Source organism: Xiphias gladius, chromosome 15 (assembly GCF_016859285.1).
Source record: "Xiphias gladius isolate SHS-SW01 ecotype Sanya breed wild chromosome 15, ASM1685928v1, whole genome shotgun sequence".
NCBI lineage: Eukaryota > Metazoa > Chordata > Actinopteri > Istiophoriformes > Xiphiidae > Xiphias > Xiphias gladius.
Genome location: NC_053414.1, coordinates 32,848,412 through 32,872,474, shown reverse-complemented (window position 1 = coordinate 32,872,474; position 24,063 = coordinate 32,848,412). Strand labels below are relative to the sequence as shown.

General features: G+C 38.7%; 1 protein-coding gene across 4 annotated transcripts in view; it reads right to left on the bottom strand.

Annotated features, from left to right (window-relative positions):
• Positions 1–24,063, bottom strand: part of tenm3 (teneurin transmembrane protein 3) — a 230,546-nt gene that overhangs the window by 139,432 nt on the left and 67,051 nt on the right. For all 4 annotated transcript variants that reach the window (XM_040145299.1, XM_040145300.1, XM_040145301.1 and 1 more), the window contains exons 4-5: positions 7,783–7,956; positions 3,059–3,123 (exon numbers count right to left, since the gene is read on the bottom strand). In XM_040145299.1, coding sequence (XP_040001233.1) covers positions 3,059–3,123; positions 7,783–7,956 — 239 coding nt within the window. The remainder of the gene's footprint in view (positions 1–3,058; positions 3,124–7,782; positions 7,957–24,063) is intronic.

The window sequence follows — 24,063 nt, the reverse complement described above, 5'->3', positions numbered from 1 at the left end:
GTCAGTGTGCTTAGCTGATGCATGACTGTTCAACTGAAGGAGTTGTGTATAAGGAGCTGATGTTTGCCCAAAAACACAAATTTTTTGACAGCCATGTTTATTGACAAATTTTTCACAGATATTGGTTGTCTGTGGTTTTCTATCAAAGTAACTCTATTTCTGATTCTTTTAACAGTTTGTCAATATGTACTGTATCAGTTAATCTTTACAACTCTATTGATTTACAATCTGAAATGACTCCTCGGTGTGACAATTCTCCTTCATTGTCTCCCCATTTTTCATCTTTTCCCTACTCTACTCCAATACATAGTAATAAAGATTGACTTTGGTACATTTTAACAAGAACAGTAAACAAAAGAAGAGCTTTTCTCTGACATCAAACCAATTATATCAAGGCATGAGGTCAATTCAAGAGGAAAAACACACACATAAAAAAAACATGCGCGCAAGGGTACAAAGGCACACAAAGTATGATTGACACATACATATATCCTAGAAAAACACACACAAGAACGGGCAGGGATCATGTGTTGCCTGGTATGTCATTATGTCAGTTTGTCAAGGCCAAAAGTACTGTATGTGTGTGAATGTGCGTCTGGGGTATATGCATGTGCCAATCAAAGCATTTGTGCACGTGCACCCTTGTGTATATGTTTCTCTGTGTGTGTGTAGATGCACATGTTTGTGACTGTGAGTGTGTGTTTATACGTTCCTGAGTGTTCTGTAGTGTGTGAATATATGTGGAGATCTCTGCAAATAGATCTGTTCACGTGTGGATCCATGTGTGGGAGACAGATTCATGATTCATGTGAGTGTGTGTCTGTAGCAAGAGTATATGTGTGTCAATCATAAAATCCCAGGAAACTCTTAACTGACGTTTTCAGTGAACATGCCCATCTCTCTCTCTCTCACACACACACACACACATTGTTGTTTTACTATATTTGTGGGGCCCCCTCTTAACATTATGCGTTCCCTAGCCCCTTACCCTAACCTTAACCTGAATGCCTAACCCCAAACCTAACTCTAACACTGACCTAATTATTATTATTATTATTAGTCTTAATATTAATTTTATTATCATTCCTATTATACATCTTTATGTGGAACCTGCATTGTGCTATGTTCTCTGTTGTCCTGCTCTCTCTCTTTTTCTCTCCCTCTCCCACTCCCTCTCTCTCTCAAAGGGAGTTTTTCCTGGCCACTGTCACCAAGTGTTTGCTCATGGGGGAATGTTGGGTCTCTGTAAATATAACAATAAAGAGTATGGTCTAGACCTGCTCTACATGAAAAGTGCCCTAAGAAAACTTCTGTCATGATTTGGCACTATATAAATAAAATTGAGTTGAATTGAATTAACAGCCATTTAAACCTGAGGGGTCCAGCATTGTGGTCCCCACAAAGCTTCTGGACTCCACAAGTATAGTGGGCTCCCAGTTTTTGGAATCCATAAATATAGTAAAACATTTTAATTGTTTGTGTTCATTGTGGGAATCAATGACTTTTCATAAAAATACAGCTTGCCCTCCCCTCTGACTTTTTTTTAATCATTCCTTCCTCTCTCTTTCTCTCTGGACTTTAAAAAAAAAAATACTGCCCACACCCTAACGAGGAGCAAACTGTCTTGACAGCGCAATGTAGGGGACAAGAAAAATCACTGATGTGTTTTAACGACAACAGCTTTAAATGCAAGGGCTCCTTTGGGTCTTAAGAATAGTAATTTTTTTTCTCTTTTGACGGAAGCTTGTAATTACAACTATGTTGGGTTTATTCTCATGTTTCATGAGGTTAATGACTTCAGTGGCACATTCTTAAAATAAGGGTTTGGATGAGTTCACAGTCAAGTTTTTCACAAAAGTAATGTTTGTAACAAAAAAATCAAATAAAAAATTGATTAAAATTGTATGAGCTTAAATTTCAAACCTGATGTGACACTGAAACATTTCTGATTTCGTATAGTATCACAACCCAGACTCAGTCTATTCAGGGACATTTTTCAGGCTGCCAACATTTGTAATTTAACATGCGATATATTAACATTGTAAAATGATGTACACATCAATTAACCCACAATTTTGAACCTAACATCATCAAAATCACAGTGAGATGAAAGGTCAGGAATTTATTGTTGGTTAAAAGGGATTGTTTGACATTAAATATGTGTTACAAATTTACTATTTAAACACTAGAGATAATGTAACTAAGGTTATAAATGCTTGTTGTATTAGCAAGTTGTTTTAAATTGAATATCTAAGGGGATGCTTTGCACATATGACCAATGTCTGAAAAAGAAAAAAAGAAATCTGGGAGAAATACTAAATATACTACAAAATCCATGTGCTTTTTTATTTGTTAGAATAACACATTTCACCTTAACCTTAGATCGGTTTGTTTAAACCTTAATAAACCTGACAATTAACTCTTTGAGCAACTACTGTGAGAAGATTCCTGCTGTGGACAAAGCATTCCTACTATTTGCTACAATTTAGCATAAACTCTGCCTGACATACTACCTTACTCTTTAACTGTGGCACATCCTGGAAAACAGCTGTGAGGGAGAGAGAGAAAGGGAGGAAAAAGGCCTGGAGAAAGGAATACCGTGAGAGTCTGGTTAACTGATGGGCTCATACAACAGAGTGAAAACCAACACATGTAGCAACAACAGCACAAGAACGGCTGACACAGAGAAAGCCAGAGAGGAAAGGACACTGGACAAGATAAGAAGAGATGAGGGATAAACAATGGACACATCAGGGGAAACAAGGATAAAAGTCTTGTTTGTCATCCTGTGCCTTGGCCAAACTAACCCTTCAGACTAGTATGTGTGTATATATTAACAGCATTGATTTTTAAGTGTGTCTTTGTGTGTGTGTGTGTGTGTGTGTGTGTGTGTGTGTGTGTGTGTGTGTGTGTGTGTGTGTGTGTGTGTGTGTGTGTGTGTGTGTGTGTTTGTGTGTGCATGTGTGTGTGTGTGTGTGTGTGTGTGATAGAGAGAGAGAGACAGAGAGAGAGAGAGTGAGCGAGAGAGACAGAGAAAAAAGTGTGTTTGTGGTCTTACCTATGCAGTAACAGAGCAGGACAGAGAGCAGTACAGATAGTCCGACTGCACTAAGGGCTGTGCACCTGAAAGAAAAAACAAAAAATGTTGTTGATACTGTCACTTTCTTCAGAATTGGTTTTGTTTCAAAAAACCTTCAAAATACAAATAAATATCTTTTAGATTTATTGTTGCAGCTTCAAAATTGCACAATTTTTAATATCAGTGTGTGAGAAGTGCATGCCCGCAGCTGTAGCCACAGTGAAGTGCATGGTATTAGGGGTGGTTAAGTTATTGTAGGTAAGGTCAGGAACTACTGCTAGTTTCCAGATAGGAGCCAGGCTAAAGAAAAGTAATAAGACTAAAGTTGAGGTCTGACCAGATCTGGCAACATAACACACTGATTGGGACTGACTTATCAAATCCCAGTAATGTATCAGTTTCTAGGTTGCTGGATGGCTTTGACCAAATTTTGTACTGGCAAGCTAAAAATATTCTCAGTTGTCTGGCTCTAACTAATGTCAGCCCTCTGTTGGAGTTAAGAATGTATAAACTGTACTTCGAATAAGTTGTGTGCTCCCAACCAGAAGCTGTAAAATTAGATAGTAAAGGTAGACTATGGAGACACAAAACGCAGTAGGAACTTTATTGTCAGGTTCTATATGTCCTGCCCACATTAGAATGATGGAACCCTGAGTGGCCCTCTAAAGGCTGGTACCAATACCACTATTTTTTGGTATGAGTTTTGGAATTATTTTCTGAACCTCTGAAAATATCCTACTGGCGTACCCTCACCATCAGAGACAAGCTAGTTCACAGTAATTGCCACCTAGAGGGGCAAAGGAATGGTTAAAAATGCCTATGGTCACATATAAATGTATGTATGAGCGCCATACGCAAATATTGCCCCAATCTACTGCAAAAGAAAGATTTCTCAGATTTAAAGACGGGTTATAGGGGCGGGGCTTGCGGCTTTCATGAACAACAGATGGTGCCACTCTGGTCACATTACTGTCAAGGAAATGTTTTTGCAGCCCAGACACTGAACTGTTAGCTGTGGGGTTACGTCCATACTACATTGCCAGGGAGTTCTCATATGCCATCTTGGTTGTTGTTTACATTCCCCCCTCTGGTAACCCAGCAACCGTGTGAAGTCATCCACTCTGTTACCGCAAGACTCCAGATTCTGCACCCCAGTGCTTTCTTAACGATCTCTGTGGACTTTAATCATGTGACACTGGAGAAGACTCTCCCCACTTTCATTCAGTTTGTGAACTGCACAACTAGAGGAGACAGGACCCTGGAACTGCTGTATGCTAATGTTTAGGAGGCCACCAGCGCATCGTCCTCCCCCACTTGAAAGATCAGATCACAACCTGGTCCACCATCAGCCCAAGTACAGACCACTGGTCATTCTTCAACCTGCGCCCATCAAGACTGTGAGAAGGTGGTCTGACAAGGAATTCACCACACTACGAGTCTGCTTTCAGTGCACTACTGGGATGTTTTTCTAATGCCAAATAGTGAGGATATGATAGCCAGTTAGACCGACTACTTCAACTTCTGTGTGCACACCTCTGTTCCGATCGAATTTATCCACTGATTTCCCAATAACAAGTACTGGATTACCAAAGACATCAAAGCACGACTGAATGAGAGGAAGAGTGCGCTCAGGTAAGGGGACAGGGAGGCAGGAAAGAGGGTCCAGGAAAAGCTGTCAGTGAATATCAGAAAGGGAAAGGAGGCCTAAAGGAGGAGGCTGGTGCGGAGGCTGTGGCAGAATAACACCAGGGTGGTCTGGAAAGGTATGAGGACCATCACTGGTTACAAGCCCAGCAGTCAGGCAGTAGATCAAAACATCGACATAGCAAACGAGCTGAACCATTTTTTTTCAGTAGATTTGACATGCAGCCTCACATTGATCGCTTTGATCATAAACCACCCAGAAAACTAACCAATGGACAGTCATGAAATCACTAAGGACCCACCCACTATCTTAGAAACACTCTTGCTTTCATTCAGGTGGCACCAAAGAGGACTGAGGAATGGAGAGAACATTTACGGCTGCCGAAGTTTTTCCAGCGGTAAAACTGAGCTTCACTTACTAATACTATAGATGAATGGGTATGTTTTGGCCATTGGATATTATATCATACTGTTCAATGTAGATGAGACTTTGTCTTTCATAAAATTTTTATTTATTTGTGTGTGTGTGTGTGTGTGTGTGATTTTACACTGAATGTAGGATTGCTGGAAATCTCTGTTCAAGTATAGAGTGTAAAGTTTCGAAATGGGAGAGAGTATCACAAAAAATTTGAAAAAATTTCAAAAATTGGACTTCTAGGACAAATAGGTGCTTCAGTTTAGATAGAGAAGAGATTTTTATGCAAATTTGGATATAAAACACTTGGGTATCATGTTATATGCAAGTACCTTTAAAAGGTGAATTTAAGAAGATATGTAAAAATCGAGAAAATGCCCTTAGAGCTCTTAGGGTTAAAATAAGTTTACGTGTGGAGAAGATCCCTGTGTTCTGATAAACATCCTGCATGGTTTCTGTACTGAAAAAGGCCCTTCCCAGTGTTGCCAGCGACCACAGGCCAGTAACATTGACCTCACACACAATGAAGGTTTTTGGATGACTGGTAGTGAACTCCCTCTGTCCCTCGGTCAAGCCTTCATTGGACCATGTCAAAATGGATGATGACATCATAAACCTGCTCAGCCGTGACTACAGCCACCTGGACGGGCCAGGGGGCAGGGGGCAGGGCCAGAAGTACTCTCTGGTCCAAGTACCAGAGAGTGGTGGAGTGTTTTGTGGACTGGTGTGAGCTTAACCACCTGCAACTCAACATCAGCAAAAAAGAAGGAGTTGGTGGTGGATTTCAGGGGATCCAGGACTCTGGTTACTCCTCTTTTGATCAGGGGAGAGATGGTACAGGAGTACAAATATCTGGGTGTCCACTTGGACTGCAAACTGAACTGGACCAGGAACTCTGCAGCTCTCTACAGGAAGTCAGAGGAGCATATTCAGCCAGGGAGTCACAATGACTAAGTGCTCCACTGAACGCCACAGGAGGTCCTTCCTTCCTGTTGCCATCCAGTTATATATTTCTGCACATCTCCATCAGTACTGTGCCATTAAACTACCGTTAATTTAATGTTGACCCACATTATACTTTTCATTCAGTTTACATTTGCACATTGTGGTTAATTTACTGTTAATTTACTATTAATCTGCTCTTAAATCTATTTTCAGCAGTTATAAGTCATGCAATACACTTTGAAGTGGCTCCTGACTTCTTGGGATTCAAAGAATAGAAACAGGGGAGGAGGGATGGGAGGGAGATTATGGTAGATAAGAGAAAGGAGTGAAGAAAGACAAAAAGAAATAGTATGGGAAAGAAAAGAAAGCTGAGTGGAAAAAAACATACTTAAAAAGAATGATATCTAAATGTCATCTGTAAAGAAGCACTTGTAAATGCGGAACAAAAAACACACACTATTACTATATATGTACAGTACACCTTTTACTGTATAGTATTCTGATAATATACAAAGCTGGATGATACACTACTATTACACTACTATTTGTATTTTTCACATCTAATGCACTAATGGTATGGATTTCACAATATTGTCAAAGCATCAATAAATATCAGCTTTACATTTTATTCCTATCACATTCAGGTGATTAACTGTGTGTGTTTATGCCTTAGCAGACGAAGATATGATTTCCCCCTCTTTATACTTTCTGAGAAACAAGGGATCTGAAAAAGTTCTTCACAGAGAGACAGGGTGCTAAGACCTATTTTGTGGCGTTGGTAATGTAATGAATGTGTGAACAACACAACCAAAGAAGAGCCTCCTCTTTAGTTGTTGTAAGTTGTTTTTGTTTGTTTTTACTTATTTAAAGCTACATAGTGGCATCTGAAGGACATAAGTAGCCGAAACCTCACCCAATACTGGCCAAAATCTAGTTAGCTGTGTTGTCACAGGTATGCTAGACTCTTGATGAATGATGTGCAAGCATCTTCCTAAATAGACTTGTCCGATTCCATGTAGACTAGTAACACTGAGTCAAGCCCAAACTACCCAGTGTCCATACCCTTGAAACTTTGTCAAATGGGGCAGCCATATATATTTTAAGTGCCAAAAATTGATTTATCTGCAACTTTAACTTTAACCTTTGTGGTTGGAAACTAGGCTACTGTCCCAGCCATTGTTTTTTGTCAGTAATTCCTATGTGTACTCAAATTCATTGCATAGAGAAAAAGGCCAGGACCACAATGACTGACACCCCCTCCCAAATGCTACTGTTTATGCTTGTGTAGTGTCAAATCTTATAAATCTGATTTGCATCTTACTAATGGCAAAAATTAAAGCTGCAGTATGTAACTTTTTTCTAATATCTTTAAGTTGAAATATGCTGAAAAAAACATATCTTAATGTGGACCGGTCCTGTCAAAGGCTTCTGTGACACAGACGAAATGAACAGCCTGGCAGCAGTGCAGAAATATTCCCCTCTAAAGATTCCTGCTTTAGATGAGACAGCATACACGACGAGGATGTATGTGAGGGGCTGGACAGAGCGTAACGGAGCAGTGACAGGGAGGGCTGGGAGGAGTGGAGTAATTTGCTTTCGAGTCTCATGCTAGTGCTAACTTGATTTCCAGAACTTGCATGTTCTGGCTTTATGCAGTGTACAACAGGACTTTGGTTCCTTCCTGCTCATTCCATCTCACCTCCATGAGCAGTACTTTGAGGTTTTCTTGAACTTGAAAGCAGAGCGGGACAGGGTGTTCCTCGGCAGTGGCCTGGTGGGTGGAGAGTACACTGAGCTTGTTGCCATAGTGTAGCCAGGAGTTGCCGTGGAGAAGAGGGGGGTGGTGCCTGCACCTGTCTTAAAAAGGAAGTGCCTAGAGGATGAGAGAAAAGAAAGAGAGAAATTAGTTGTTAGGCATTAGTATGGGACATTGGCTTCGTTTACATACACAGAAAATTAACTGCAGTACACAACTGTTACATACTGTTGCCCCCCCCCCCCGGTGGCAGCACAGCATCAGGTAACTGTATAATTTTCATTACTGTCCTCACTACAAGTGCTGTGAGGTTATGCTATTAAACTAGACACTATTCATGTTAACCAACCCTAAGCCATCTGTCCTGATAATGATCCATCTTAGACACTGATAGTCTTTTTTACAAGCATTTCCAAGAGGACCAATATCCCAAAGGTGCACTGTTGTTAATCATCTGGACTTCTATAACTGTGTATAGGCCATGTCGGTTTGTGAGATGTCAACAACTGCTTTGCTGAGTAAAGTGTTATTGTAGCCAACAGACACAATGACCAGAGCAGTGAAAATAAAACGCAAGCTGTAATTAATCCTTGTTTATCTTTAACAGGATCTGTTCTCAGATCTGGTCCCAGATCCTAGATGTCTGGAACTCTGGATTCCAAAAACAGGAGTTACTGAGAATCTGCATCTGTTAATTTGGCAGTGTTTTGTCTTTATGTAGACCACAACTCTCAACTGGTCACCAGTATGAGTCACAGTGTGTTCTCATACTGCTGTACTATAAGTGTGTGAACAGTGGGGAGAAAGAGCTTTATTATGCTCATTAACTTGACAAATTAAGCCTATGCACTTTTTCTTTCCATTCTACAACGTTAAGCTCAAGAATAGCCATCTTCTGCCACCAGTCCTGCACTAATTTATTATCCATAATTCATCCAGAATTAATTCTTGTGAGAAGTAAAATCGGGCCGGGGGGGCGTGTTTACTGACAAGAAATACTGTAAGTGTTTATCGTGGAGGGGAATACTGATGCTTATGAGCAACATAAAATACACGAGATATATGAGGTGTACTGGACTACATCTAGTAGTAAGACTACTTGGGTCTACAAAAAGTGAATGGATACTGTTTTTAGATCAATATATATTTTATTTTATTAAATATTTGGAAAGATAACTGGAAAAATTTCAGAGTAAGAGGCTTCATCTCTCAGTGAGACATTACTTTCTGGTTTTACCAAAAAAAAAAAAAAGAAACCCTCTGAGTACTTTGTGTGTTATCATTCCATTGAATAGCCCAACTGAGGGACAACAGACTAAGCCTACATTTATATGGCTTTAAGTTCTTTATAATTCCAAAGAAGGCTGTCTTTCGGAATTTCTAAAGTGGGAAAAATCCCTGGCACATATTTGTATGCCTGCAGTAATTACCAAGGTCACAGTGTCTAATTAATAACAGAACCCTGGCTAACAAGCATCTGTAATTACAATTAGACTGCTCTCTAACAAGGCTGTGTGATTAAAAATTAGAAACTATTATAACAAGGGATCTTAAATTAATACCTGCCTCAAGGTAAAATGTGAAAGTAGAGAAAGAGGAGGAAGACAGAAAGATGAGAGAGCAGGAATTAAAGGGAAAGAGACCGAATGAATAGAGCAAGCGATCTACAGTGAGAGAAATACACTGAGCTTTACTGCGTTTTCCATGTGTGTTTGAGCATTTATAGCACAAACATTTTTTGAGTGTTTAACCAAAAGCATGAGATGTACCCAGTCAGTCAATCAAACAACAGTCCAAAACAAGAGGAGATGCTATATTTCAGATAAATAGGATGACATTAGGGGTCATATCACAAACTCATTAAATCATTAGTTTAAACAAATATAGACATGATCAACATCCACCACCAGACATGCTCAACATCCAAATTAAAAAAGATTAATAAGTAAAATACCTGACTGTACTTCTTTTACTTGATGTACTGTAAAGTATTTTGCCTTTTGTAACTAATAGAAAATATGGTTGTAGTCTACCAATTTATCAATCTGACATGAGCCTTTGGGGGATTATTTATCAATATCAACTTAGTGTGATGGTTATCAGATAAAGGTCAGAGAAAACCAGTGAGTGCAAGTTTTCACTATAAGTAAAATCCTACTCAGAGCCTACAGGGCTGCTGTTTCCTATGTGCTAGTTAATGCAATTTACCTAATGTTCAAGGTGTAAACCAGTTAGTGATTGGATGGAAAGAATTAACAACTAGCAGGACTCTATTCATTTGCAGTAACATTTATCAGAGTATAACCATATAGTGCTTGACAAAATACAATTGCAGGCAAGAGGTTCTATGGTTGGACTGCATTTCAGTCCACCACATCACAGGGATGTACCGCGACCTCACTGTAAATAAGTGTAAACGCTGTTGCCTGGAGCTCTTCATCCAACAGTTCACTGTGGCTGCTACTTTTTGTCCCACTACTCCCTACAATAATTCAAACTGACCAAAAATGCCCAAAATGACCGTTGTCTTGTTTTGTAGATGCATTTTTGATGAACAGTAGTGGTAATTGCTCTGTGACAGACACATTGCATTTCCGCTGACTACTTCATAATGAAAGTCATGTCGTTTTTCGCCAGTTAAATGCTGTTAATGTGAAGCTGCAGCAGTAGGAAATGTTTGGTTTGCACTAGCAGTAACTTAATACCGCAATTTTGCCAGGGATGTCACCACAGACACCCAGTTGATAACACCGCAAGTATATAAATATGGTAGTTCTTCGATCAGTGGGCCATAGGCTCAATCACCATTACTATACCTACTTCGAAGATTGATAGGGACTTAACAGACATGTATGAAAATGAAAAATGTTGAAATTGCCACTTTAACTAATGGTCATGGAGACATATATTGGGAAAAAGGGTGTAACGAGTATATATAATCCGAAGAGCACCATAACTCTTCTATAAACCTGATGCATAGTTGTTGCAGTTCCTTGCCTTATATGGCAAGTTACTTTAATGGAGGAATGTTTGGCAGTGGTAGTCCACTGTGGCTACACTGCCACTTTACTTCATTAGGTACAGCTGTATCTGATTAAGCATACTCTCATATACTCCTAATTAGAACATAAAGCAGCAACTATTTTCATCCCTTGATGATCTGTATGATAATCGTGTGCCAGGTGAGGAATGGTGCACAGATGAAACAGAGTCCAAAAGATTTTGTAATTGTGGCATGATGCGGCATTTCACCATTCTATTCCAGTCATAAAGTGGTTCACTGCCCATGCCAGGATGGTGTCACTCTGCCTTCCACCTTGCTTTTCATTCCTCAACTTGATAAAGAAATTATTTTCCTCATGGAGGGGGGAAGTTTATGATCAGTTGTCCCTCTGTGAAGCAATGAATGCTGGATTTCTGGACATATCTGCAGAAGATTGCCAGGGATGGATAAGGCATGTAAAAATATCCCCCAGGCACAGTGCAAGAGAGATCATAAGGAATGACACTATGCAAAAATGGCAACAAAATAAAATATAATAAATTATATTGAAGCATTTCTAATTCATATGACATATACCTAAGTTAGCACAATGCAATAAAGAAGTGGTCCTCTTTTTGTTGTAATAGAATCTTGGCTTATGCTAAATAAATAAATGAATAAATAAAGGTATTTAAAAGACAGTGATACATATTGTAATGATACCTGTTTTTTTGTTGTTTTTTTGTTTGTTTGTTTTTTAGGTCAATGTGTTCTGAGTGATAAAGTGTTACTTTTGGGAGATAAATGTCAGTGTTCTGGTACAAGAGTTAATCCTGAGATATGTATGAAGTGTTTTGGTTGCACTGGTGCATTTTGGATGAATGATTAACTGTTGTACTGAGCTGCATATCATTAAAGGGAACTGTCTGAATAGTTTTGGAAAAGTGAACTCAGTATAGAGAAATATGTGCTTCAAACTGTAAAAACCTGTAAATTGTACAGGTGAATGTAATAAAGTGGCTAGTGAATGTATAAAAAAGAAGTTGCTAATAAAATTAGCTTGTATTACCAAAATGACCCTGGTATAGTAGTATAGTGGAGCTTCAAATCAGTCTCATCATTTTCAGACATGTGCTCAATTATCTAGTGGGATTGGATCATGATCTATATATATACACTGCATAGTAATGCCAGGTGTGAATATAATCCAGCTAAATCATACCAAGATACAATGTATGTTCAGAATCAGAATCAGAATCAGAAAAAATATATTGATTCCCATAAGGAAATTCTTTGTTAAAACTTAACATGCAGTTAGGAAAAGTAAAAAGTAGAAAAGTAAAAATAAATAAATAAATAAATAAATAGTAATAATAATAAATGCACAGTAAGTGAATAGAAAAAATGTAAAAATGCAAAAAAGTACTGTTAATGGCAGGTATAAAGGGGCTCAGAATCCTCTGAACCAGGGTAGAGAACCAAAGAATGAAACCAATTCAAAGCTGAAGATAACAAACCTTTTAATAACCTTTTGGCCCAGAATATCTACTAACACACTTTCACACCCTTTTATTGAGTCAGCAAGTCCTACAAATTTACTTTTCTGTTTTTGGTGTGCCACACACTGATAATCTCAACACACACACACACACACACACACACACACACACACACACACACACACACACACATACACACACACACACACACACAAACACATACAAAAACATAATTCCTATTGTAATAGATAAACATACTGCTGAAACTGTAGGCAATTGTAGTAATACAGATCTCACCCACACACGAACTGAATGACATCCTCAGATTTAATAAGTGACATTATTAGGATTCATGTTGGGATAGCAATGTGGTTTAAGACACACATCTTTATCTATTGCAACTTGCACCAGATTCTTTGTCTTTCCTTCACAGTGCCAAGTCTAACTTGCTGGTTCTCCAGCACAAATTGAAGGTTTGTATATAAATGAAAAACTGCCAACACCTGTTGCATGGAAGGGTATTTCAATGTAGGGTACTTTTGTGCTGGGAGCTGTGCTGTCTTTTGTGTGTGTGTGTGTGTGTGTGTGTGTGTGTGTGTGTGTGTGTGTGTGTGTGTGTGTGTGTGTGTGTGAATGCATGAGAACATTTTTATGCCAATTTTTAGGCCACTTCCTCATTTACCACCATATTAAACTGCCTCATGCCTCTGTGGAGTGTGAGTGTAAAATAATCCAATTTTATTATTAGCACTTTTCTAAACCCATGTTACAAAGTGCTTCACACAAGGCAACAACTTCAAAACAAGCAGATCATAAAAACCATTTCCCCCATTTGTACTCAAATATTTTTACAGATTTTACATATTTTGCAAATATTTTTAACCTTATCTGATGTCATGGACGTGTGTAAATACTTCCAATAAGTCCACCATGTTTGCTCTGCTCGCCTCAGAAGCAAAACTTCAATAAAAGCAGCTTTTGAATAACTTGTTCAAAGTTCAAAGTTAAAGCAGGAAAGGAGATATTTTCCCCCTGGGAAATTCACTCTGAGATTGCCAGTTAAGAAATTTGAGGTTAAACGTGTTGTGCCATACAGCAATTTGCTCAGCCTGATAAGCTAACTTTCTTCACTGTCCTGACTGCACTGACTGCTGTTATATTGAATTTCTCTTTGAGCACGCTAATAGGGTCAGGTACATGTTTATTTAGTACCATACTTCAATGTTGTGTTTTATTGTTTATTTCTTTCTTTATTTCTATCATCATTTTAGTGTCCCCTGCAGTTAACTGATTGTATGTATTTGAAAAGTGATGTGGTTTATTTACAATAATCTGATGCCATAAAGTTGTACTATGTGTTGTACATTTTTGTAAGGCAAGTTAATTATAAAAATGTAGGCTTGTAATCACTGTGGGTAATAACCCTGTTACAGGGTCCAGTGTCCCAGGTAACTATGGTAACCAGTAACTAGTAACTATGTGTTACTGAAAAAAACATTTGCCATATATATTAACATTCCACAACCTGACAGACAGTGAAGGTTGCATCATGGGTTCTTAGAGATCACCATATTTAATACAATACCTGTAACGTGTTCAATGCTTCCCAGATATTTTACAGGGGTGTAAGAGCATTGCAATCTTGCTAACTTTTAAGTCCTCTCTCTAAGGCTAAAATTGAAGCAACCAGCTGATGTACACAGTTTTCAATCTGTTGGTGAAGTTGAACAATTAGCTTTAATAGACATTTATTGCAAATAGTTACTAAAATATGAATAAATATTTAGTGCACAACACTGAAATCAATCTAAAATCCATCTCATAATTGGTTGTAGATGGTATTTTGGGAGAAAATTTAATCAGCACAGTTACATACTCAGACAGCTGTTGATAGCGAAAATCAGGTGGGATGTGAATCATTCATTTGTCCAGTGTGTGGATTCAAGCAACCATTTAATGATAAAACTCTAACCAGTCATTTAAGGACAAATTTAAAACAACATGAGATGGTGGATTGTCCATTCAAAAATTGTCACTACCGTACTAATATGTATTCCTCCTTCCTAAAAGTAGGAATCCTCCAGACTGTGATGTCTCTGAATGAATGATATTGTCTTGGCAGAAACTGACAAGAAGCTGTCATGAACAATAATGTCTTTTTCAATGCTACTATGGAAGCTGTCCACTATGAAACGGAGAAAAACATTTGTGAGGAATAACTACCCTCTGGTAATGGCGGTGGAATATACAATAGATTCCAGTGGACACACAGCAATATATGTTCCAATACTACAGATGCTTCAGAGAGTGTTTAAAGATACCAATTTTCCTGACAAGATTCAAGAAGCCAAACCATTGCCCCCTGGAATGTACATGTCTCGTGAAGATGGTACATATATGAAGATTTTATTATTGTCAGCAGCAGGAGAGCTGAAATTGTTGCTGATTCTGTATATCAGTGACACTGAACCAGATAATCCTTTAGGCACCGCTAGAAAGATCCACAAGCCTTGTGCAGTATATTGGTTGCTTGCCAATGTACCCAGTAAGCATAGGTCTAGCCCATATGTCATACAGCTAAGCTCTGCTCTGCAAAGTATCTGACCTACAGAAGTGTGTTTATGATAGCATTCTGTCACTTATGTTGAAATACTAGTGCACTCTTGAGCTGGATGACATTTTCATCGAAACTCTGCATCAGTGTATCAGCGGCACTGTGTTGTGCGTTGCGGCCAATAATTTGGCTGCCCACGGTCTTGCAGGATATGTGCAGTCTTTTCAAAGACACTGTCTGCAGATTATGTTGTTGCGCTGAAGACCAGGTACAATCCCGTGAGGTTAGTTCTGAAGGAGAGTTAAGCATGAGAACAAGGGCCTGCCATGATCTTCATGTGCAGAATGTTGTGCAAGGAGGAAATGGGAATCATTTTGGTGTTAGAGGTGAGTGTAATCTCAGCAAGGAATTGCAGCATTTTCATCTTGTTACTGGTTTCCCGGTTGATATACTTCACGACCTGTTGAGGGTGTTGTGCCATTCGAGTTGGCCTTGTGCATCTGTAAGATGATTCAACTTAAGTATTTCACTCTTGAATATCTAAACACAAAAATTCACACATTTCTGTATCAGCACTCTGATAGGCCTGATAAACCACAACAAATCCCTGAAACCAACAAAGCATTCTGGGCCTCTGGTTAACCTATGGACCATGAGGTTCAAGGGGTAACCTCGCTTTTTCAAGGGTGATACGACAGACAGAATTTCAGTCTTGAAAATTATCGCTACCCGGCAACAGCACATGATGACATATCATCTCAGTGCGATATCATTTTTCAGCAGCGAATACAAGCTTAGAGTGTCTCCTCCATCCAAGTTGCCATTCTGCCTCAAGTGGCAAAAGACTTCATAGACACCAAAAAAGATTGCTAAAACCTATACAGTACATCACTGATTATGCAAATGGAATGTTTGTGTCTGCAGGCCAGGCTGGAGGACTTCCAAAATTCAGCAGGATTGAACGTGCTTGTAAACAACACTGCTTCCTTTCTTTGCAGGAAAAACACAAACAAAAAAGACTTATTTTGATCAGAGATTTACAGGATGATAATGTTTTTAGAAGTGGGGACCTATGCAGTCTCTTTCAACAGTGTGGAGGAAATTAACATTAATCTCACAATCAGTATGCCATCAGTGACACTGCCACCACAATGAGCCTAGAAAGACTAACTGAAAAGATTTTGTTTATTGCAACCAGTGTGCATTTGAGGTAAACGTTACTTCATCAAAATCAAGGATGTTTTTCATTTAGAATTGCAAAGAATCTTAACTTAGATGAGCAACAATAACCCTTCCCCTGATCACAAAGGTAATGCAGACCACCTTTGCCCTGCAGCGCAAAAAGGTATTCAGTGATGATCTACCTGTTGGTGAGATCCTGGAACGCCTACCTGTTCTTAAAATAGAGTCACAGGTGAAAATATCTTCCTTAGTTCACCTATTTTAGCCAATGTATTAAATTTAATTCTTTTGTGTGATGGTGTTAGTGATAACTGGGTTGGTTTTATTCTTGGCATATGATATGGGATACTGTAAATGTAATCTGCATGTTTTGCAATTAATGGACAATAGTATAGCATGTTCTTTTCCTGTTTATCCCTGTTTTTCATTTCTATGGGGGCCACACATAGACAATACTCTGACTTAAACACTCATTGTATATTTGTGCAGATCTCTGCTGCCCTGAACAGAATTACAAACATCAACCTCAAAAACCACTTCTGTGCTGTGTTAGACTGATATGCCCCCCACCTTCAGAGCTTGTTAAAAAAAAAAAAAAAAAAAAACAACTGCATGCACAGGGAAAGTAGCTTGAGTTCTGGGCCAGCTCTTCAGGATTTATGACCTCCAGTTGAGTTGGTTACACTTTTCGGGGCACGATAAAGATACTAAGGTGAATTTTGGTTTATCTTTAGAAGAACCCTCATCTCTACAGACATGAGAGGCCTCTTTCTTGTAATACATGGTACTGTGTGGCTATGCTGTTTACTATCCATAGTGAAGCAAGAATATGTTCTCAACTCAAGAAACAAGTTGACGTCCATGTCAGATGTGCTGCTGTCCTCCATGTTCTCCTTGCATATCTGCATGAGGATGACTCAATATAAGCTGTGGGATGTAAGTCAACACTTCAATTGTCATGTCTCCACGCTGGCGAGAGCGGTGACTGGAGGCATTATGTTTTTGGGTTGTCCATTGGTTCATATATTCACACGTCCGTCTGTCCGTCTCATTCTCGTGAACACGATATCTCAGGAATGCCTGGAGGGAATTTCTTCAAATTATGTATAAAAGTTCACTTGGACTCAAGGAGGGACTGATTTTATTTTGGTGGTCTAAGGTCACGAACTATCCTTGTGTCATCATAGCTTGATTGTGCCAATGAGGAATTTTTTTTTTTTTTACAAACTTTTTACCTCCTCTGCTTCTCAGATCTCATTCAAGTTCTAGTTGCAGCTTTTAAATATATCCATTAGAGTTGTATTTATTGTAGGGTAGAGAATGGTATAGAATGGATGCAACAGTGACCAACATACAGTGTCCATTTATTAGATCCATGTAGCTAAACTAATGCAGTTTAATCATCAGTTCTCCAATAAATCCCATCTTCATGATGGTTACAGTGTTAAATTCTAGTCGAAAGTGTTTTAGAGAGGTATTGATCGAACTGTATGGACATTTTGGAGGCTGCATTTTGTGCTGCTCTTGAACTGTATTCTGTTATGCCAGGGATGTTTCCTTCAGATAAACCTTGAATGAGTTCTGGCCAACAGATGATATACTGTAACTTTCTCACTGCCATCCTGTTGTCACAAGAGCTGTAAACTTAAATACAGCAGTTTTTATGTAATTAAAGATACGACATAACTGTGTCAAAACAAACAGGATTTTCTTGTTACTGTAATTTGAGGTAAAACAAATAAATCTCAGACCACATTTTTTTACTTAAAGCTAAGTTGCTGTAATTCCAGCAATAATAGTAACATTACCCAAATTTATGTTTATCTTAATACCACAATTGCTGTGTCACCTGTGCACACAATGTGCTCTCAGCGATCATCATCATGGAGAAAATGTATTTAATTTATGAAATGTGATTAATTGAGTTTTATGGCTGTCTTTGACTGTTTTCTGATATGTCACTGATGCATGTGGTTGTGCTTGAGGGTAAGATAGTTATTGATTTGCCTACAATGGCTGACACACTAGTCAGGCTTTTTGCACCGTTCAACTTAAAGTTTGAATGTATTCCTGTTAAACTTGTAGAATGTTTGTTTGTACTGTATGGATGTGTACAACTTTGCAATACAGTTTATACTGCAGTGGCCCCTTCTTTTATATCTTTGGGTATATTAAAGCATTATGGAAAATGCGGGAAATCAATGAGAAGAACTGTTTATGGCAATATTGTAGTTTTACATGATTGTACCATCAATATGATGCAACAACTTGGCTTTGTAAGGTATTTAATTTGCTGAATTAACCAACCAACTCTCCCATCTGGTTATTTCCTCCATAAACTAGTTAATTGATTTTTCATAAAAATGACTATAACACAACACATATATTGATAAAATGACATACACCACATGTTGTCCACTAATAGAAGTGATACTTAAAAACAAAAACTTTCTTCAGGCCATTTCCTTAGGCCCTTGCACAATTTTTACCTCCATCGAGAAATTTATGTTTTCACCCGTGTCTGTTTGTTGGTTTTTTTGTTTCTTTGTCAACAGGATTACACAAACAGTACAGAACTAATTTGCATCAAACTTGGTGGAGGGATGGGGTATGGGTCAGGTAAAAAAGCATTACATTTTGGTGCCAATCTGGTTAAAGGGGCGGATAATGGAATTTTTTTACCACTTTCCTTAATATTGCGAGATGGTGCATTTTTCACCGTGGCGCCAGTATGGTTGAAATACTGTTATTTATATTTGTGATGATAAGTGTTTATATTTTATAGAAGTGATTACTGTGGGGCAATATGATGTATACTGTGAGAGTTGACAACCCTCAGGTATTTTGCCATGTAACTTATACTGATGTACATCCTCTAATATTGCTGCATTGATTAGGTCATTACGTGTGGTGTGGTAAATCAATGGACAGAATGGATTTATGCCAATATTTCTTTGGAATTTTTTTTTTTTTTTTTTTTTGATTAACCAAGCATGTAAAAAATAAAGACTGTCACGATATATATACACAATGCAATGAAAAGTTATGTATACCGTCATAGAGGATTTTATCCATACTGCCCACTTATACAAAAAAAAAAAAAAAAAATCCTCAGGCCATTTTCCTAGGCCTTTGCACTGTATTTGAAGAATGTATTTCCATTTGTTTTTATAGTTGATGTTTGGTTAATGTTTTATGGTCACTTAATAAAAGAGTGACTAGCATTTAAATTGTCCGGGATAACCTGTCTTTCAACATTTAGTTAAAATGTGTGTATTTACGGATTTTGAGTTAAAGCTACTTATTACAATTTTTTTAATCGGTTTCAAAAAAGACTTTAAGTACCGCAAAATGCAATTTTTTTTTCAATTATAGGGAAGTTTGTACAGCTTCATAGAACTTAAAAATGTTATGTTAAGATAAAGTTAACAATTTCCTCCTGAGAAATTCTTTATGTTACAGGTAATAAAAAATGTTTAAGTTAGCTATACTTTAATTTGATTTGTACTGTGAAAACAAAATACCACATGAGTTGGTATTGCTTTGCTTATAATTATCAGTGCTGTCATGATTTGACCCTCTGTGTAACTTCTGCTCCTGAGTCTGTTCCTGAGTTTGGGGTCCCAGCTGACTTCTTGTCTGTTCCTGAGCCGGCTGTCCCGGCTTACATCATCCTTGCCGATGCCTTGTCAGTTCCTGAGAATGTTCCTGAGTTGGCCGTATGAAGTCAGCTCCTGATGTCCAGTCAGCGGCCTGGTTGACACCAGCTCCTGATTTCAGTTGTCACTCCCTGCTGACACACAGTCGGACCTCACAGACCATCAGTCGGCTGTCTCCACTGACCCACAGCCAGACCTCCAGCTGCCCGCCTCTTACGCTGCACGCTGCCCTGACCGTCAGCTGAATGTTCTGCTGCCAACTGACTTTCCTGACCTCTAGTCTCATCATCAACCTCCAGAGAGATCCAGCCCTAGCTGTCGCCCTCCTGCTCGGCCTCCAGAGCGGTTTTGCCTTTGTCATTGGCCACCAGAGTTGTCCTGCCTTCTCAACTGCCCACCAAAACATTCCTGACTTTGTCCCTTTCTCTTCCTGTCTGCCTGGCCTCCAGGCTGCCCTCCTGAGCATCTCCACCTTTCTGTCTGGCCTCTGGGCCAACCAGCAATCCTGCTCAGCTATCCTCTGACTTTTTGCCTGAGCTCCATTCTTCGGCTGTCTGTCAATTTGCCCTGGGAGCAAGTGTCCCATAAGCCTTTTGTTCCTCTTTGTTGTGAATAAAAGATTGAACTGCAATAGCTCTGCCTCGGTGTCTGCATTTAGTTCCTATCCTCTGTGTTCTTGATACCCAGGTTTGCACCAATTGTGACAAGTGTCATCTTAAAAACAAGACAAGTGCAGCTTAGTTTTTCCAAAATGGTTTAAATTCTGTTTCAGTGTCTATTGCATTCAAATGAGATACAGTTTGAGGATAAAGCATTCAATTTGTGCATTTATTTTTCATAAAACTAGAAACCTTCTAAGGCAGTAAATCAGCAATCAGTAGCTTACTGAAAGAATGTTAGTCCTGGTATTTCCATCATCCCCCTGCAAGTTATAGTCATATCAATCCAACCGTAACTGGCAGATTAATGTGTGATTAGAGACATGAGGTTTTCATAATGCTGCTGCACTAGAACATATACCAGGACTGGGGGTTTCCAAAGGGACAAACACACGGTGGGGCAACAGAAAGCATACTAACTAGTCTATGTGTTTTATGAGTGTTTAAGTGCAAGTCAATTACAGCTGATACACAGAGTAAGGATAATAAAGTGTAAAATGACTGTAACCACGGTGTGCTTAGCTGAATGTAGCATGTTGTCAACCGTAACTAATCTGGTAGTCTGCTAATAATAACAGCCCTTCAAATGCACTATTCTACAACCTCCATTTACATCACATTAACACTACTTACACTAGGCCTTTTAAGTGTTTTTCACAATAGGAGTGATAGAAGGGGGCTGAGGTTGGTACTTTAGAATCGTTGCTGTGTGTGTGTGTGTGTGTGTGTGTGTGTGTGTGTGTGTGTGTGTGTGTGTGTGTGTGTGTGTGTGTGTGTGTGTGTGTGTGTGTGTGTTTTGAAGTGTGACACAAAGTAACAAAAGGGAAAACCAACAGCTTACAGATCCTTAGGAAGAAAATGACTGTAACTAATGTGTGGGTAGTAGATGTTGTATATATTGCAGCTGGCAGGTCTAACAATGTGACAATAGCCAATGAACAACAGCTTTCTCTATACATTCCCACATACATACTAACAATCGACACAAAACCACTGCCTACTACAGTATGTGGGATAGAAGGATAATTTTAATTTACATTTCAACATTTACTTGCATTACTCTTCATGTCTAAAATCATACAAACACCAACATAAACCTATAAAAATAACTGCTTCTGATTAGTGTTAGGTAAACTCCCATCATACATGATGTCCCATCAAGAGAACATTGAGTTAACAATGTAACATACAGTTGCGATATTTGGGTGCCTAATTAAAATATTTATTGGAAGACCTATTTGTTTCTTCATATTTATGCATTCTTGTTTATAGACTAGTGGAGTATGAAAATGTGAAAAGTTCATTCCGAGATATTTCTGAATCTGTTGATATCAATCTAATGTGTTTCTCCTTCAGATTTCTCTTAAATTGTTCATTTTAAGGGGTCTTAAAGGTGTTTGCAGAAACATTTCCAACAAAATCCTGTAAGATAAATGATGAGTTTCCTGAAGTCCAGCAGCAATGAGGAAGAACTGCCATGTTGTTACTTCGCATGTGAAATAAATCTTACTGTAATTGGGATCCGACTACTATCATTGTTGGTGTTTTATGTTGAGTTGTAATCACAGTTTTTTACAATTGGTAACACATATTTCTGTAAACTGAGTTCAGTACTCGGGATCAACTCTGGTACCACAACACTGACATTTGTCTCCCAATAGTAACACTTTGTCACTCATTACACAATGACCTAAAACGAGACTAAAAAGCAGTATTAACATTTATGTTACTATTGTCTTTGAAGTATCTTTTATTTAGTTAGCATGAACCAAGATTCCATCACAACAAAAAGAAAGACACGTCGTTACTTCATAAGTGATGCTACCTAACAGTATATGTCACAGAAATTAATCAGATATGCTGCAATATGCTTCAATAGCCTTTATTTTTGTCCTTTTTCTGCATTTGTCCATAAATTTTAATCCACATTGCACCTTCTGTCTTCTCCTCAGTACACCTGGGAAAGAACCTTTTTGCAGCCTGATCAACATCTGGTAATCTCCTGCAGTTATGTCCAGACCAACAGGATTTATTGCATAAAGAAGGACATCTGACCATAAACCCTGTCTCCTAGAAATTATGTTTCTATACATCTAAACTGCAACAGTGGTTTTGACCCTCTCCTCTGATCTGCCTCTCCTCCCTGATACTGACCTTCTGGTGAACTCCTTTAATGACCTCTGCCTAGCATCATTGCGTTCAGTTGCCCCAGTCAAAACCAGAGCCAAATCCTCTTCAAAAGTCCCCCTGTGGTTCAGTGACCACAACCGTACCCGAAAGAGAGAGGTACGCAAAGTGAAATGTAAATGGAATGCTTGCAATCTCCATGTTCATTAGAGCTTATGAAAGATTTAATAAAGAGATGCAATGCTGCAGGTAATTATGCATGAGCAACTTACTTTTCCACCCTGATAATTCAGAATGCCCAAAATTCAAAATTACTGTTTAAAAAGTTGACAGGATTGTTGGTGCCCCATCTAACATTAAGTTGCATTCATCACCTGACCTCTGTTAGCAGTTTAAAATATTGTTTTACGATAAAAAACTAATCCCAGAATGATAGCACCCACCCAATCAATTCATCGGTCCCACAATCGTTTTATCCTTCAGCTTTTTTACACCAGTGTCTGTATCTGCACTCACTGATACAGTTAAACCCATGAAGTATTTGACTTGCCCTTGGACGTGGTCCCTATGAGACTAATGGAGGAGACGATGCCTACTACTGGTCATTTCATTTTATCAGTTTTAAATAGCTCTCTGACCTCTGGCTTTGTCCCTGCCTATTTTAAAACTGCTCCTGTCAAACCTCTCCTTAAAAGATCCCACCACTCTGGAAAACTACAGACAAATCTCAAAACTTCCATTTCTTAAAAGAAGTTGTGTTCAAAAAATTACTAGCACTTTAACAGATAATAATCTATTCGAAATATTCCAGTTTGGCTTTCAATCTTGCCACAGTACTGAGACAGCTCTTCTTAAAGTTTCTAATGACCTTCTATTTGCTGAAGATGATGATGGCGGTGATGGTGACTGCTCCATCTTAGTTCTTATGGACCTCAACATTACTTCTGAAACCACAGCTCACAACATACTCATTGAAAGACTGGAAAAATGGGCAGGAATCACTGATGTGGCCTTAAATTTGTTCCGGTCGTACCTATCTAATAGATATTTCTCTGTGCTGGTGGCTGGTTTTAATCCCCCACAAACTAAATCACACAAAATCTGAGGTCACTGTACTCAGTCCCCCTCCCAAAAAGAACTCAAATCATGGCACACCTAGGTGAACTAGCAAATTATGTTAAACCCTCAGCCAAAAATCTTGATGTAATGTTTGATCAGGACTTGTGTTTTGATTTGAACCCAAGGTAAAGAAAGTTTTTCAGTCAAGTGTTTTATTTCGGCCACAGATCTGGAGAAACTCATCCATGCATTTATTTCCTCCTGCCTCGACTACTGCAACTCCCTATATACCTGTAACAGTCAGAAATCAATCCACAACCTACAGTTATTCAAAATGCTGCAGCATGACTCCTAACTCACCCCTGTTTTAGCATCCTTGCATTGGATGCCCATTTATTTTAGGATTGATTTTAAAGTTCTTTTAATGACTTTTAAGGCCAAGCATGGGCTGACCCCTCCCTCTATTTCTGAACTTTTATCCCCCTATTAGCCAGGACACAGT